At 38.0% G+C, this 18689-nt stretch overlaps 1 protein-coding gene across 3 annotated transcripts in view; it reads left to right on the forward strand.

Moving 5' to 3' along the window:
- The window catches only part of HDAC8 (histone deacetylase 8), a 252551-nt gene that overhangs the window by 55286 nt on the left and 178576 nt on the right, over nt 1-18689 (forward strand). The window contains exon 5 of one of the 3 annotated variants that reach the window (XM_037057703.1): nt 8648-8762. The exons of the other annotated variants lie outside the window; for them this stretch is intronic. Coding sequence (XP_036913598.1) covers nt 8648-8702 — 55 coding nt within the window. The 3' untranslated portion in view covers nt 8703-8762. Of the gene's footprint in view, nt 1-8647; nt 8763-18689 lie in introns of those variants that run through there. 3 annotated transcript variants of the gene reach the window in all.

Raw genomic sequence — 18689 nt, forward strand, 5'->3', positions numbered from 1 at the left:
AAGACAAATAAAAATGGAGACAACTGTACTTGAGCAACAATAAAAATGTGAAAAAAGACAAATCATCCAACTAAAATATGGGCGAAGGATTGGAATAGATGTTTATCAAAAAAAAAGATGTACAAATTGCAATGGGAAATGGAAATCCAAACCATGATGAGATACCACTTTACACCCACAAGGATGGCTGAAATCAAAGACAGGTAATAATGCAGGTGAGGAAAGAGAGAAATTGGTACCTTCATACATTGTGGCTGGGAATGTAAAATGGTGCAGCTGCTTTGGAAAACAGTTTGGCAGTTCTTCAAAAGCAAACCATGTACCTGCAGACACATACAACCATTTGATGTTTCTTATAATAGGAAGAAGGCAAATGTGGCTGGAACAAAGTGAGTAGTAGGGGCAGAGGCAGGAGAAGGTGACACATCATTCAAGGCCTTGTGGACTATGGTGGGACTTTGGATTTTATTGTGAATATGGAGGACTTTTGAACACAGAGTGTTGAGTCTTAGTGAGTTTGTAGTATCCATTGGAAGGCATGATAAAGAGACAGAAAGAAGTTAGTGCCCTGGCTGGGTAGCTCGGTTGGAATGTGGTCCCATGCATCAAAATGTTGCAGGTTCCATCCCCCATCAGGGTGTGTACAGGAGGCAACCAATTAATGTTTTTCTCTCACATCGATGTTTCTTTCTCCCCCCCCCCAAATCAACAAACATATCCTCAGGTGAGGGTTAAAAAATCTTTACAGAAAGAAGTCAGTGATTACTGTGCAGCTTTGAAGACCCACCTGTGATCAGGAACCATAATTGTGTAATGGCGGACATCTGCAGTTATATGGTGTATTCCAACAGCTCTTGGCCATCCTCACTTGGGATCAGAAAAAAAATGGGCAATCAGACTGAATAAAAATTCTTCAATCTTTCTTGGCAATAATATTCCTGAATTTCTTCTGTCTTACCAAATTTCTCCTGGTACAGTTTATCCCATTCTTCCCTGTGCTAATGAACATGTACACACTATCCCTTCATGGAAGAAAAGATAGTTTAAATCAGATGGTACCCCTGCTCTGCTCCAATGGCTGCCCATCTCATTGAGAATAAAGTCCAAGCTCCTTGGAATGACCCCTGTGATTCAGTCCCATCAGAACTCATCTCGTACCACTCTCCTTCATTAACTGTGTTCCAGCTGCACTGGCTTTTCAGCTTCTCAGATAGGCCATGGAAGTTCTTTTCTGCCTCAGACTTTGTGCAATGCTGTTCTCTCTGCCTGGAAGACTTCTCCATCTCAGTGTGGATGAGTTCCTCTTCACTTTTCAGGTCTCTGTGTAAATATCACCTGCTCAGAGGAGCTTTCACCCATCTGAAGTGCCACACACACACACACACACACACACACACCAACCAGTACTCTGTGTATTGTTTTTGTAATATTGCTTGTCACAATACCCTGTCTTCTTGTTTGTTTGTTTTTTGTATTTTATATCTGCTTTCACATATCCCTGCCTCTCCCTCCACACACTGTGACATCATTAAGAATAGGCTATTATCTGTATCATCTGTTCATCCTTCTTCCCAGAGTATAGAACAGGGTGAGTGCTCAATACAAATCTGTATTTTGAAGGAGGAAGGAAGGGAGAAGCCTCTTTTGTTACCTGCACCCAATAAATAATTCCTCATTAGGATTATTTCTCAAATCCTTAGTTATTTGTATTGCCCTCTACTGGATTCTTCTGTTAGTGGAAATAAAATCCTGATTTCCTGACTAATTTGAATATTAGAGGGTTATCATATTATAGACTTAGAATCAGAAAGAACTGGGAAGTCATCTATTCCAACCTCTGTCCACAGAGAAACCTTTCCACAGCATCTATCCCAGGAACACTCTAGAGGTGCCTCAATGGCAACTGCAGCAAGTAAAGGGATGGCTGGATATGCAGGGTTCTAGACCCCCCAAGTGTCCAGCCTCTACTCACACTTTAACCAGAGTGCTGACTTTGTTTTATATATTGCAATTCTACGTGAAATTTCACTGGGGAAAAAAAAACATTCTTCTGCTTAAGAAAAATTTTGAAACTGCTGATCTGACCTATGCTTGAACAAGCTCAGGGACTGGGAATTCATTATCCTGATATTCCTTTGTACTGTTTTTCCATCTGTGTCTTTAATATTTAAAGATGACACTACTGACAGCAGTCACCGTTAATGTGTATGCTTGTCCCTACAAAGACAAATGTACCATCAAGTGGGTCTTTGTACATTTAAAGCCTGTCCAGTGGTGTGACACAGTAGTCCCAAGTTGAAGAAGCTGTTTATCTCATAGATTTGTCTTGATGCTACACATCAACATGGTCTGCGCAGCCTCCCAGAAGCCTAGAGCTATGCTGCAGTACTCAGAACTGCTTCAGTATTACCTTACATTTTAACTTCTACCTCCCTTATTTGTTTCACATCAGTGATTACCTTCTGTGTTTAAAAATTTAATTTCACCCCAGTGATATCCACCCACTTTGCCAGTTGATCCAAGTCATTTGCAAGTGTGTCTGCCAAACAACACTGCCACATCTAATTTTATTCGGGACATATTAATGCAAAGCTCCTTATAGTAGTTTCTTTTCCTAAAGCTAATGATGAATCTCTAGGTCCACGACCAGCCACTACATATATCCATGATTCATTTCTCCATGAGTTTATTTTTCTGGGTGATGAGGTTGGGCAATGAATCACAGGCCCTTAAAGTTTCCTGATTTGGGTACTGACCACTTTCTTTTTCAGTGAGCTATTCCAATCTTTTTGTAGCTTATTACATTTGACTTTGTAAATGTATAATGTGAATGTTATTTTTCTTTTTTTTAATTCAAGGTAAATAATGTGAATCCTTTTATCCATTTTACCATTCCTATAAATTCTTTAAAATAAAAGAAGTATTTTCAGAGCCTACCATATACCAAATACTTTGCTAGGTACTGAAGGTATAACAGTAATTAAGATACCTTAATTAAGATACAGTAATTAATGGTTTTTAACCAGTGCACCACAAGAATTTTTAAAATATATAATACCTGACTATTTAGTCAGGGACACTGATCTCTTTTCCTTTAGATTATTAAATTAAACAATGACAACAGACAATACAACAAAAGCTGTCCAGTGTGAATGAATCAAAATGATACTTATTGCCCTGACTGGGAATTGGCTAACTCAGTTCATTGAGCGTCATCCCACAAAGCAAAAGGTCTCTGGTTAGATTCCTGATCAGGGCACATGCCGAGGTTGCAGGCCCCACCCCCACCTAGTTGGAGTGCATGAGAGAGTCAACCAATTGATGTATCTCTCACACATTGATGTTTCTCTCCCTGTCTTTCTCCTTCCCTTCCTCTCTCTCCAAAAATAAAGAAATAAAATCTTTTCTAAAAAGGGAAAAAATAAACCTATTTTTGTCATATTGGCAAAAAAATATATTTTTGGTGGGCTGCAGAATTTTAGTAGTAAATTTCTGTGCCATGAGATTAAAAAGGTTGAAAATCACTGGTATAGTGGAAGAGACAGGTACATGAAGTAATCACTGCAAGCCAATCTGATTAAGTACCATAATAGAGACTTGAAAAGATTGCTGCAGCCCAAAAGGAATCACCTTTTTCTTCCTGGGAAAAGAAAGTGGAACTTCAGGGATGTCTTCACAATTAGATCTTAAAGGCTAGATAAGAAGTTGTCAGAGGAGATAAAAGTCATTCTCCACCCAAGACTACACAGGTGTGAAGCCCCAGAGAGTTGAAGAATATATTGTGTTTGGGATAGGGAGAGTTTGATGAGGTTAAGTTGTGGGCACTAGAGGGAATGCTAAGATAACAGGCCTGAGCAAATAGGCAGGGCCAAAATTTGTGAAGCACCTTACAAACTGTGCTAAAGAAAGGATCTTTTTTTTTACTACAGTCATGGGTCTCATAGAGGGATTTTTAAGCAGGGAAGTGATACTGTCAGAATTGTGCTTTAGAAAGTTATCACGAGCAGTATAAAATGTGCTGTAGAGGGGGGAACATTGGGAGGAACACAGGACTCAAGGTTGCGCAGTATGCAGCCAATGCCTTCAGTACCTTGGAACATGAATCATTTTGTTTCTCAACTGCAAAGGGGAAACAGCCATATCTCCCCCTACTTCTCGTGCATCTAATGAGAACAAATGAGATCATATGTTCTCCAAGACTTAGAAGAAAGTTTTCAGGTTAGGGTAGATGGTTGGAAGTTGAGGCAGGCATCATATACATCATATAATTTTATACTCACTCATGCACATCTTGTGTATTTTTAAAATGTGTATCACTCTTTTCCTACAGCTTGATTCAACTCAACTGTAAGCTCTTCAAGGGTGGAATCCAGGACATCTCGTGTTGTCCACCACCTTGGGGACAGAGAAAGGGCACAGAATGAGTCTTTGCCACCTACCTGCAGGTTAATTACATGGTGTCCCCTGTTAGGAATGGCCTGAGACTGGAGAATGAGGCATTAGAGGAGGTCTCAGTGCTATTGGGAGCTAGTAGTAATGTTGCATTTCAGGGCTCATTCTCTAGTGGTGGCCAAAAAGATTCCAGACCTTGTTCCGGCACTCCTATGAGTGCCACAAAGGCCCCTTTATTTCCTGCTTTAAGCATGATACCTTCTTATAAATATAAGAGGTAAATCACAAAAGATCTCTTTATACAAAATAGAAATAATTACCATAGCGCTAGAAGTCACAATCCACAGGTGAAAGGTATTGAGTAGAATATGTGCATACTGTGATTATGAACAAAATTCCAGAATTTAGCTAGTCATTTGTTTGCAGATAAGGTATAAAAAGAATATTTTAAATGTTTTTTTCCTGTCTTTCTAATATTATAATCAATGTAGATAGAACATGACAACACCTTAGGTGCAAGTTTTTAAGGCAAGTTTTGAAAAGTTTCAGTAATACGTGGTCAAATTTTGTACAGAGGCTTAATCCTATGGCCAATAGGATGTTTGAGGAGCATCCATATTTTTGTATATCAAAAATTACCCTATTTTTAACTTTCTGAGGAAATTCCATACTGCACCAGTCTGGAATCCCACCAACAGTGCACTAGGGTTCCCCTTTCTCCACATCCTCACCAGCACTTGTTGTTTGTTGATTTATTGATGATGGCCATTCTGATCAGTGTGAGGTGATATCTCATTGTGGTTTTAATTTGCATCTCTCCAATATATCCAATAAAAGGGGAAAAATTACCCTACATTTGCATCAGCAGAGGCCAGAAAGCCTTAAAGTTTATTTCCTGCCTTTTAAAAGAAATTTCGTGTTCTCATTCTTCTCTCTCTGTCTCTGTCTCTCTCCTCCCCTCCCCTCTCCTCTCCTCTCCTCTTCTCCTTCGGCAGAGGTTGTGATCAGTTCACTGAACACAATGGCATTTTCTCCTATCCACACCTAATATAAACTGCAGCCAATTTACTTGGGTCAGTTACGTAGGTTAGGGATGCAAGCTCATAAAGTCCTTGGCTCTTGAAACACTCATCTGGTGTGCCAGGACCAGGTGCAGAAATACAAATACATATATATTAAGCCCGGGACAGCCTGCTTTGCCAGTGTTTTTTTTCTTCTTTTTTCTATTTAACTAGAAAGGTTAAGCAGGCACGGTTTCCATCAATTAAGTCTAAAATGTTACTTTTCTTGTGGGGGAAGAGAGTACATTTAATTCCTTAATTTAGTATTGCTGTCTAAACCATTAAGGTTTTTAAGTTTCAGTAAATGACAGTTTTAAGTAAAAAGTGATATTTTTGATTTACCAGAATGTTCAGGGATGGAATAGCCTGGTTAATTGAATTTCCTAGTTTAGGGGGCAGTTAGACCAGACAGACTTCTGTTGTTGTTTTATACATATTTCTTAATGTTCTTTAAACATGTATCTCTATATTTCTGCCTTATTAAGCACAGTAGCTGGACCTGTTGAATATGCTGCTATCACTGAGAGTTACACAGTGTTTCTGTACCCTGTGTTCTAATGCGATCAGTTCGAGGTACTGCACATTATTAAACCTGGGGCACATACTGGGAATTGGCTTTTGGGTCCTTGTTTGGGTCTTCTCATTGACCTCTTTCTCTAAGAGAAGAATATATAAAAGAAAAATTCACTAGCCAAGTAACAATTTTGATTTGCTAGTCTATACTTTACTGAATAAAACCAGATTTTAGAGCAGGAAAATTCTACCTATGTTATCTAAGGGGGAAAATGTGCTGAAGAAGCTTAGATCCAGAAAAGCAAGACCTTGCATGGTCAAAGGAAACAACAAGGGAATTTAGTTCATCATTCAATTTATTCCCTAGTTGTATTAACCTCACAGCAATTTTCAGGGACCCATTCACCACTTTGACTGTTCTGTAGTGCAAATGTTAGGTTCTGTTTATAAACTCTCTAAGATTCTTGGTGGTAAATAGAACTGCTTCACAGTTTTTCCATTAGTTTACCTTGGATGACATAATTATCCAAAGGGAAGTATGGTTTGTGGATTCTAAAAGTCGCCTTCTGGCACTTATCACTGTAATGTATTCAGAGTCCATTTTCTAAATTCACTGTCAAGCAAATATTACCTTATTTCTACTCTCCCAAGCTTTCATTTGTCTTCAGTATGATTGCTTATCATGCCAAATGGTGTGGAGAGAGTGAGAACTCTATAGAATTATGATGCTGTCACATTGATTTTGTCTCCCGGATAACATTTTTGGTTTTGTCATGCAGTTAATGGATTTGCTTCTATTAACAAGTAGGGCCTTTTGACCTAATCCTTTTTCACACATTGTCCTGTCTAAATTTTACATCCAAAGGTGCTAGGTCAGTAGCTAAATTGGGTTTATAGAAGAAAGGACCACTGCAAAGTCAATTTGTGCAAATTTGGCCCTGGGTCATTTACTTGCTTTGGGGGAAAGGGGATTTTAAAAACCCATTTAATTCCCAAATCCACATTACCTGAAAGTTGAAATGATTAAAGTTTGGTGAGTTATTGAAGTTACTACTAGAAGGATCTGTGCTGGTTTGTTTTCTAACCAAAAAGCTCTTAAATTCAAGTCAGAAAAATGGCGAAGGGGATGGAGGCAAGCAGAAAAAGTGGTAAATGGGAAAGACAAGTGAAGAGGTAAGAGAAAACTGACAAAGTAGACCAATTTCACCAACATTATACAGTTGAGTTGGTGAAAGGGAGATACGCATGAAGGGGAAGTGGAGGAAATTATGAGAAATAGAAGAAGTAATAGATGTTGATAGAATGATATCAAAATTGTTCAACAAGGTGATTAAGCTTGTGGGCTGATTAACCAGACTACCAAAATTCAGACTCAGGATCAACTACTTTCTGTGTAACCTTGGACAAGTTACTTAATCTTCCTATGTTTTCATTTCCTCCTTGATGAAATGGAAATGATAATAGTACCTACCTCACAGGGTTGTTGTGAAAATTAATTGTATTAACATATTGAAAGCACCTAGTACAGTTCCTGGCACAGGTTAACCAACAAATGTTGGCTATTATTTTTTTTATATGCCAACAACAGAGAAAAGTGAAACCATACTACATCTTGTTTCATGGACAACAGGGTGGTGACTGCTGGGGGGTGGGGAGTTTAAGTGGGATAAATGGTAATGAAAAAATACAATAAAAAAAAAGAAAGGGGAAAATTATCCTTGGTCCATGCCACTATAAATAATCAACATAGCTATGATTAAAGAATTATAAGAGTTATGCTAACACTAAAAGAGAAAATAGATATCTGAGCAAGTGTGAGGAAGGACTAAAGAAAATCTGTAATGCTAATTCTGAATACCAGAACAACAAAAAAAGGATGATTGCCGCAAACTCTTTGTCAGTAACAATTAAGTTGTTGAACACTGCAAGCATTGTTTTACGTAAATGTCTTGAAGTCATGATCCAAGAATCCCTGATCTCTGGCCTAATGGATATAAAAACAGCAAATGCATATGAGCAAATGCGGGGCCCTGCACTTTTTCTTTTTTTTTAATAGTTTATTTTTATTATATTTTTCCCATTACCATTTACCCCCCTTATTCCCTCTTCTACCATCCACCACCCATCTGCCTCCTCCCCTGCAGTCACCACACTATTGCCTGTGTCTATCACTTCTTTTTCTTAATCATTGACTTTGTGCTTTACAGTTTAACAGGGCATTTAAGAAGTTACATATTTCTGAGAAAAAAGAATGCCTAGGCACAAAGTTGCAGGCACATTTCTCAAAGTTTTCAGAAATGTATTGGCTAAAGCTGTTCTCATTCTCTGAATATATCTGTGTTGATTACATGAAAGGCAAAATGTGCTGGACAACTGAGGAGACAAATTATTTTATTCAGCTATTGCAATGGAGAGAACATTTATTAAGGAGGACTATCTCAAAGAAAAGGAAGGAGGCCTGAGGTTTTATAGAGACAGGTAGGTAAACAAGGGAGTCATCTATGAGTGTTAGAGGAATCATTTGGAAAAATGGAGATGGGTAATATATCAGGGTAAGATGTTCCCTTGCAGTTAGCCTTTTTCCAGAAAGCCAAGGGGAGGGGTTCTTAACCATTACTGATTTCTGGGGAACACAGAGCTCAAATAAACTTCAGCATTGCCATTTCCCCTTTTTGTTCCAGACAAATACCTTTCATTGCTGAGCAACTCAGATGCAATTTTAAATCTCCTGAGTAGGATGAAGCTGGGTCTAAGAAATATTCTCTTGAAGACTCTCTTAACTTATTGTTCCTGTAAAACCAGATGAACTATATCTGTTGAGTTGGTGACAAAAGTCACTTGTTTTAGGGTCTTGGAGATCAGGCATCCTAAAAGATGGAGAACTAAAATGAAAAAGAAAGATATTAATATAAAAGGTTAGATTACAGTAATGAGCCAAGAATTGAACCCTGGAGGTAACCAGTCAACTGGCTTCTAAGGCATCAGTGGAGGAAAATCTTTCCATTTTCCAGCAGCACTCAATGTCACTCAAGATGTCAGTGCTCTTGGTGACATTGACCATGATCTAGGTTACCCCTCATGTAAGGACATACATAACCAAGCACTTCTCTAGACTTCATTAGTGGCCTAGGCAACAGATGTTCAAGGGGAATTCCAGTCATGCATGGCCTACTGCAGTGATGAGTTCTTCCAGGTTTGTATCAAGTCATCAGGCTGGAGCTTGCAGGGCTGCTTCAGGTCGCAGAGAAGAAGCAAGCTTTAAGGCTGCGCAGGGTCCTGATAAAGGTTTGGGCAGCCACATTTCAGTTCTCGATCACTCCAAGTCAGGCAGAGGAAGACAAATTGGAAAAATTAGTTTGGAGGATATTAGCCAGATGTTGAAGAAAACTGGTAATTGAAAATTTGGTAACCATCAACAATTTGGGCAAGGTACCAGGATCCAGTCCAGTTTCCGCATAGGTACCAAGACTAGTTTTTTATGTACAGAAGAAAGTCAGTTATATCTCTATCACCAAACAAACAAACAAACAAACAAGGTTTACATACTCATCAGTAACCTGCAATTATAAAGAGATGCAAAATAGCTCAAAGACAATTACTATGTCCTGATCACCTGGAATGGCGTGCTATAGATGAGGCAAAGTTTTCCTTTGAAACACAAAATGTCTCTATACAGTGATTTCCCCTTTTCATCAAAGATAATCTAAAAAAGATTATTTTTGAACTGAAAACAAGGCTAGTCTCATAATAAACAAAAGAAAAAATAGATCAATGGGAGTTCCTCAAAATTAAAAACTTTTGTACTTAAAAGGATGTTGTTAACAAAGTGAAAAAACAACCTACAAAATGGGGAAAATATTTGCAAATCATGTTTGTAAAACAGGTCTGGCCCCCAGAATACATACAGAACTCCTACAACTCAACAACAAAAGCCCAATTTACAAATGAGCAAAGGACTTGAGCAGACATTTCTCCAAAGAAGATACATACAAATGGCTATCAAGTACATGAAATGATGCTTGACATCATTAGTCACCAGGGAAATACAAATCAAATTCACAGTGAGACACCACTTCATACCCAGTAAGATGGCTAGAATTTTAAAATTAAAAAAATAAACAGAAAATAAGTGATGGTGAGGACGTAGAGAAATTGGAACCCTTGTACATGGCTGGTGGGAATGTAACACTGTAGTCATTATAGAAAACAGCTTGGTGGTTCCTAAAAAGTTAAACATAGGATTACTATATGTCCCAGCAATTTCACTCCTAAGTATATAGCCAGATGAATTGAAAACAGGTACTCAAATACTGGTACATGAATGTTCATAGCACCATTATTCACAAAAGCCAAAAGGTGTAAACAACCCAAATTTCCATCAACGATTGACTATACGGACAAATGTGGTATATATCTATAACTGAGCCATAAAAGGAATAAAAGTATTGATCCATGCTACAACATGTATGAACTTTGAAAATATTGTGCCAAGTGAAAGAAGCCAGACACAAAAGACTGCATATTGTATGAGGCCACTTACATGAAATATCTAGAATTAGGTAAATCCATAGGGACAGAATGCCGACTGCTGGTTTTCAGGAACTAGGAGGAGGGAGCAAAGGGAATGACCACTTAATTGGTGCAGGGATTTCTTTTGAGCTATGAAAATTGTTCAGTACAAGATTGAGATGATGGATCCACAACGTTATAAGTGCACTAAATGCCACCAGATTATGTAGTTTTAAATGGTTATTTTTATTTATGTGACTTTTGTATCAATAAAAATGAGGTCTCATTAGATTTAGCCTCATTAGCAAGAATAATAGCATCAATAAAAACAGTAAAAATGAGATCTCATTGGCAAGAATAATAAATTTACCATATGGAACTTGAGCTCACTTTGCTGGAAATTTCCATAAGAGATCTCAGTTTGAAATTTTAAAAGCCTGTTAAGGTTAGGAAGCCAAGTGAGGAAGATTCTACCTGCATTATGTATAAATTTGGGGGAACTCTTCTTGGAGTTCCTCCAAATATTCAAAGTTTCCAGGGACTGCTAGGAAGGAACCTTCCTTACCTGGAGCCCTGTAAACCAGGTACCAGGCTAGTTCTCCCAAGAGGGCTTTGTGTGCATTGGCTCCGTAAAGTAACCTTAGTTTCTTAAGAGTATCTGATCATATCTGATTCAATGAGCATTATTCACATATATGACATTCCAGACAAGGCCTTGGTTATATAAGCAGTGTTTCTAATCATGTCATGATAACGAGAAGGACAGGCAGATTCTTACTGAGCCTATGCACATAAATACATTAATATAAAAATAACAATACTGAATAAGAGTTTCTGAATCCTAGAGGGCTCAGGCAGGAGGGTAAGATATCATTTACAAATGGTTCATTTCCGTATACAAAGTATAGTTTACTAAATTATTATGAGTTGCCAATAGGATAAGAGAAAAGAGAAGAAAGTTCCTTATACATCCAGGAAGCAGAACATTCAAATGTGAGCAATATTCTAAATAAAAGCCACAATCATACCTCATTATTTCATGCAGGTCTATGTGATTATTTCTTGTTTCATTCAACCCGGTGTTAGCAGTCTCATTAATCCATCTGCTTCTCAAGTAGAGTTCTTGAAATCCTGATTCAGTTCACTGGGATGGTCTCAAAATTATTTAAACTATACAATCAGAAGCCTGTAATCAACAGTACTTGGCATAATTCTTTTCCGGGGGAGGGCTCTGTGACCGTCTTTCTCTGTTGAAGATGAAGCACTCTAGCTTGTATTTGATTACAAGTGCTTTTGGGGACCTATCCGATTAAAACATAAAAAACTATAGATGACAAAAGACTTACAAAATAAATGTGGTTAACTCACTACTGATCATTTTCGAAAGCGAAGGTTCTGATGATAGTTTATTACGAGAATAACAATGCAGCTGACAGGGATGTATGGTGGTTTTGGTGGCATGCAAAACAAGGTAAAAGTCAATTCAAAAATTTTTATATAAAATATGCATAAACATAATGATTAAACCTATTTTAAGAGATGATATTGTATCTAATTTATAAAAATGAATGAACATAATCTTAGAGAAATAAAAATTCTCAAATATATAATAATCTTGATAAAATATACAATAAATATACTGAATATATAGTTTATACTATAGTTTATAGTTTACTTGAGAATATCAAGTAAAGAGATTTAGTAAACTGGAGTAGGTCTTAATTATCTAAATATTAATAAAATTCCATAGGTAATTGATGTGAATCCCCAACTGAAAACAAGTGACCTAACAGATGCTAGATTTAAAATAAAGAAGCACCTGGCTGGTGTGGCTCAGTGGATCGAGCGTGGGCCTGCGAACCCAGAGTATTGTGGTTTGATTCCCATTCAAGGCACATGCCTGGGTTGCAGGCCAGTTCCCAGCAGGGGACGCATGAGAGGCAACCATGCACTGATATTTCTCTCCCTCTCTCTTTCCCTTCTCCTCTAAAAATAATTAAATAAAATATAAAAATAGAGAAGCAAAGTTAAGACCAAGTTAACATTTAAAACATTTTTAAATTATGACCTAAAACACCATACTGTCCTGGCTGGTGTAGCTCAGTGGATTGAGCATGGGCCTATGAACCAGATGATCATGGTTCGATTCCCAGTCAGGGCACATGCCTGGGTTGCAGGCCAGTTTCCAGCAGGGGATGCACGAGAGGCAACCATATGTTGATATTTCTCTCCCTCTCTTCTTCCCTTCCTCTCTAAAGCTAACTAAAATCTTATAAATAAATAAATAAATAAACAAACAAATAAATAAAACACCATACTGTAGTTGTCTAGTATCTGACAAAGCAGCATCGGGACTCTGACAAATAGAAACATATGGCCAGCGAGGACACTGATGAACCTCTAGGCACTTCCTATACAGCACACAATTTCTGGAATATATAAATAACAACATTTTGCCTATACCAATGTAACCTAGGGAAGGCCGAGCATCTCTTCTGATTTGGCAACTCTTCCCATGCATTGCATCTATAGCAACACATTGAATAAACCTAACTATTTCTAGCACCTCTCTATTTATAAAGTGAAAAGATAAATCCTTTGTGATTTCCCAGGGGCCCTGTGGGACTCAGTTAAAATAGGCTTATGGGTAATCGAAAGATAATACTTGCTTTTCTATCTAACCAAAATGATGATAAAAGTGACCATAAGAGAGGATGTGATTGTAAAGAACCTCATCTCTTTCCTAAGTGAGAAGACTGCTTTCTTTTTTTAAATTATTTTATTGTTGGTCAAGTCCAGTTGTCTGCATTTATCCCCCGACTCCCCCCACCCCAGCCATCCCCACCTCTGTCCCCCGATTTCACCCCACATTGATTTTGTCCATATGTCCTTTATATTTGCTCCTGAAAGCCAATAAATAATAAAGAACATAAAGTCAACATAAACCACAGGTCATTCTACTAAGACACAGAGTCTTTGTTAGAGGAAGGTTACTTACACTGTATTGCCGTGACCAACCTGTGGCCCACAGGCTGAATGCAGCCCAGACTGGCTGTGAATGAGGCCCAACACAAAATTGTAAATTTACTTAAAACATTATGAGATTTTCTTTGTGTGTGATTATGTGTCACGGTGTATTTACCTTGTCGCCCAAGACAACTCTTCTTCCCATGTGGCAAAGAGACACCAAAAGGCTGGACACCCCTGCAAAGCAAAGCTTTACAACCTAAAATTAAGAAAAGACACATAATTTTTTAAATGTCATTTTAACAGAAAGAAACCCAAATTATAGTTTTGCATCAGTATAGTGTTTGATACTAAAGTTCTTTTTGGAAATTTTATAAATAAACCCATCTAACCTTAGTCAGCTTTGACCTCAACAAATCAAGTTCCCTTTCTGTGAAACATCTACCACTTTATATTCATGCACTTCTCTAAGTAGCAAAAAATAACATGGTCATTAATAGACCCAAACACGTATAGTGTCTCTGTGGCATGTAAAAATAAGAAGCAAAGGCATATAAACTTAAAATTGTGCTTAGTAATTAATGGCATCCTCTTAGAAATAATTTAGGTACATGATGAATATCCATTAATTAAAAAAATTTAATATCAGCTCAAAGTCTGTTACCTAAAGATCTCATAAATTATCTTCACACTCATTACAAAACATAATTTCTGTTGAAATAAAATTGGTCAGAATAATGACTCAGTGTGGTTGAACAAATTTACATTTGTCATAGTCGCAAACATTTAGTAGAATTAATGTTAGTTCATTCAATCGGTAAATCTGTATAAGTTTTAGAAGAATACTCCACCATAGAATAAAAATCTAGATGTATATATTTCTAAAAGATTGTGTTTATTTATTTTTAGAGAGAGGGGAAGGGAGGAGAGAGGGAGAGAAACATCAATGTGTGGTTGCCTCTCACGTGGCCCCCACTGAGGACCTGGCCTGCAACTCAGGCATGTGCCCTGACTGGGAATTGAATCAGAGATCCTTTGGTTTGCAGGCCAGTGCTCAATCCACTGAGCCACACCAGCCAGGGCTAAATGTATATTATACTTAACACTGGTAAATAAGGAAAGATAGGTGATTTTAGTAAACCAAAATTGTTAGTCATCTTAGTCAAAGATTTACCTAAATTATAGGAATATTAATTTTTAAAACATTTAAATTTGCTTTTTAAAATTTTTATTGTATTTATTGGGGTTATATTGGTAAATAAAATTATATAGGTTTCAAGTATTCACTTCTGTAATACATTATCTGTATATTGCATTGTGTTTACCACCCAAAGTCAAGTCTCCTTCTGACACAGTGTATTTGATCCCCTTTACTACATCTCCCTACCACTGCCCCTTCTCTCTCTCTCTGGTAACCACCACACTGTTGTCTGTGACTATGAGTTTTTGCCTGTTTGCCTTGTTTGTTCATCTGTTGCTTTCAGTTTTACATTCCACATATCAATGAAATTATATGGTTCTTGAGTTTTTCCATATGACTTATTTTATTTAGCATTATATAGTCAAGATCTATCCATGTTGTCCCAAATGGCAGTATTTTCTCTTTCTTATGGCTGAGTAATATTCCATTGTATATTTGTACCGCATCTTCTTTATCCAGTCATCTACCGAGGGACACTTAGTTGTTTCCATGTCTTCACCATCATAAATAATGCTGCAGCGAACACAGGGGAGCATCTATCTTTATGAATAAATGTTTTCAGTTTGGGGGGTAGATACCCAGAAGAGGGATTACTAGGTCATGTGGTAACTGTATTCTTAAGATTTTGAGGACCCTCCATACTGTTTTCCATAGTGGCTCTACCAGCTTATTTTCCTTTCAGTAGATGAAGGTTCCTTTTTCTCCACAACCTCTCTAACACTTCTTATTACCTGTCTTGTTGATCATAGCCAGTCTAACAAGTGTGAGGTGATATCTCATTGTAGTTTTGATCTGAATTTCTCTAATAGTGAAGTTACGCATCTTTCTGTATATCTCTTGGCCATTTATATGTCTTCTAGGGAGAAGTGTTTGTTCAGGTCCTCTGAAAAATTCTAATTGGACTGTTTATTTTTGTGGTTGTTCAGTTGTATGAGTTCTTTATATCTTTTGGATATTTTTTACAAGATCTTATTTATTTATTTTTAGAGAGAAGAGAGGGAAGGAGAGAGGTGATCAATGTGTGGTTGCTTCTCACATGCCCCCTACTGGGGTCCTGGCCCACAACCCAGTCATGTGCCTTAACTGGGAATCAAACCAGCGACCCTTTGGTTCTCAGTCTGGCGATCAATCCACTGAGCCACACCAGCCAGGGCTATATCTTTTGGATATTAATCCCTCATTGAAGCTACTGTTTGCAAATATCTTCTCTATTGTGTTGCTTTCCTTTTTGTTTTGTTGAGGGTTTCTTTTGCTCTGCAGAAGCTTTTTAGTTTGATATAGTCCCATTCTTTTTTTTTTTTTTTTGCCTTTGCTCTCCTTGCCTCTGGGGTCAAATTCATAAAATCCTGTCTAAGACCAAGGTTCTTAAGTATAGTACCTATGTTTTCTGCTATGTAATTTATTGTTTCAGATCTTATATTTAGGTCTTTGATCTTATTTAGATTTTTCAGTTCTTCATAATTCAATCTATGAAGGTTATATACTTCTAAGAACTTGCTTCTTCTAGATTATTGAGTTTGGTGGCATATACTTTTACATAGTATTCTTATATAATCCTTTGTATTTTTGTAGTGTCTGTTGTAACTTCTTCTTCATTTCTGATTTTGTTATTTGAGTCTTCTCTTTTTTCTTTAGTGAGTCTAGTCAAAGGTTTGTTAATTTTATTAATCTTTACAAAGAACCAGCTCTTTGCTGCATTGATTTTTTCTATAGACTTTTTGTTCTCTATTTCATTCAATTCTGGTCCAATTTTTATTATTTCCATCCTTCTGCTGACTTTAGGTTGCATTTATTCTTTTTCTAGATTTTTAAATTATAATATTAGGTTATTTATTTGGGAGTTTTCTTGTTTCATGAGATAGGCCTATAATTTTTATGTAAACTTCCCTCTGACTACTGTTTTTGCTGCTTTCCAAGTTTTGATATGTTGTATTGTCATCTCATTTCTCCTTGTGTGTGTGTTTTGATGTCCCCTTTTAGTTCTTCTTCAACCTAGTTGTTTGTTAGTGGCATTTGTTTAATCTCCACACATTTGTAGTTTTTCCCACTTTCTTTTTCCTGTTGATTTCTAATTTCAAAGCATTGTGGTCAGAGAACATGCTTGATAATTTCAATCTACTTAAATTTCTAAAGGCTAGTTTATGTCCCAACATAGGGTCTATGCTTAAGAATGTTCTATGTGAACTTCGCTGGTGCAGCTCAGTGGATTGAGTGCCGGCTTGCAAACCAAAAGGTCATCAGTTCAATTCCCAATCAGGGCACATGCCTGGGTTGCAGGCCAGGTCCCTGGTAGGGGGCGTGTGAAGGCAACCACACATCAATATTTCTCTTCCTCTCTTTCTCCCTCCCTTCCCCTCTCTCTAAAAATAAATAAATAAAATCTTTTTTTAAAAAAGAATGTCCCGTGTGTGCTGGCGAAGAATGTATAATCTGGTATTCTTGGATTAAAGGCTCTGTAATGTCAATTATGTCCATTTAGTGTAATGTGCATTTAAGGCCAATACTTCTTTATTGATTTTCTGTTGGATGTGCTATCCATAGCTGTCAAGGGAATATGTAGGTCTCCAACTATGATTGTTTTTTGTCAGTTTCTCCCTTTCTGTTAGTAGTTCCTTTACATATTTCAGTATTTCCTGATGGGTGCATATATGTTGATAAGTGCTATGTCTTCTTAATGTAATGTCCCCTTTATCATAGTAAAATGTATATCTTTTCTCATATACCTTTGTTATCTTGACATCTATTTTGTCAGATGTAAGTATGGCTGCCCCCACTTTTCTCTGGATGTCATTTGCTTGGAGAATAGTTTTCCACACTTTCATTGTGAATCTATATTTGTCCTCGCAGCTGAGATGTGTCTCCTAAAAGCAACATATGGTTGGATTTTGTTTTTTGATCCAATATGATAGTATGTGCCTTTTTTGGAGGGGTGAGTTCAGTCCATTTATATTTAAAGTAATTATTGAGGAGTTTCAAGATGGCTGCAGAGTAGCTTGAAGCTGTGCACACTTTCTCCCAGCACCACATTGGATTTAAAGCTACATCATAGAGCAATCAACCTGAATGACCAACTGAAGGACAGCTGAACAGTATGATATCCAAGGATTTAGAGTAGATGGTGCACAGAGACTGACAAGAAGGGCAGAGACACAGAGAGGGCTGACCCCTGTGCCCATTTACAGTCCCTGAGAAGCTGGAGGGATATCTCAGTTGCAAAAGTCCCCACTGAGTAGCATGGGGTCACAACCCCATATGAGAACCTTCAAACCAGAGCACTAGGGCCGGGTAGAGGAGCCTGAATAGCATTTGGCAGTGAAAATCAGTGGGACTCAGAAAGAGGAGGGAGTCTGCTAGAAATCCAGGTGTACTCCTAAAGGGCCAACACACAGGTGCTCACTCTTGAGCACTTACCCAGGCTCTGGTAGAAGGAAGGTTATTCAGGGCACACGGGAATCATAAAGAAAAGAGCTGGGTGGTGTAACCCCAAAGAGAGAACTGGAGGGTCAGCTAACAAGGTCCTGGACCTGAGCCGTTATCCCATACCATCCTCGGGCACCATCCTCCCAGGGTCTGGCACTCCTATTGTTACAGCACCAGCCTGGGGAGTGAACTAACCAGTCCTCCAAATACTGGTGACACCACCCTGGAAGCTTAAGTCCACCAGAAAGGTCTGTTAACCTCAAACAATAGGGACCTTTGGTGTGTGCTTTCTCTGGAAAAACTATAGGCAGACACTCTGGCACACACTGAACTTTTGAGGCTTTGGAACAGGAGCCAGTGTTCCCTTCTACCTGCACACTAGACCAGCATCATCCTCAATGGGAGACTGTTTTGTTCTATCTTCCCAAGTCTTGGTGGCCATGCTCTGCTGAGAGATCTGCAAGAGGAAGGGAAAGCAGCTAAGCGCTGGGACCTTCAGAGCACACTTCCCTCAGAGGTTCTGGCCTAGGTCTAAAGTGGGTGTGGCTATGTATCTATGGGGAAGTGTAGAGTTCACACCCCTCTTAGGGGCTTGGCTTGTGCTGCCCCCCATGGAGGACTGTTTT

This window comes from Sturnira hondurensis, unplaced genomic scaffold (assembly GCF_014824575.4).
Source record: "Sturnira hondurensis isolate 20B ecotype Veracruz unplaced genomic scaffold, ASM1482457v3 Scaffold0000982, whole genome shotgun sequence".
Taxonomy (NCBI): domain Eukaryota; kingdom Metazoa; phylum Chordata; class Mammalia; order Chiroptera; family Phyllostomidae; genus Sturnira; species Sturnira hondurensis.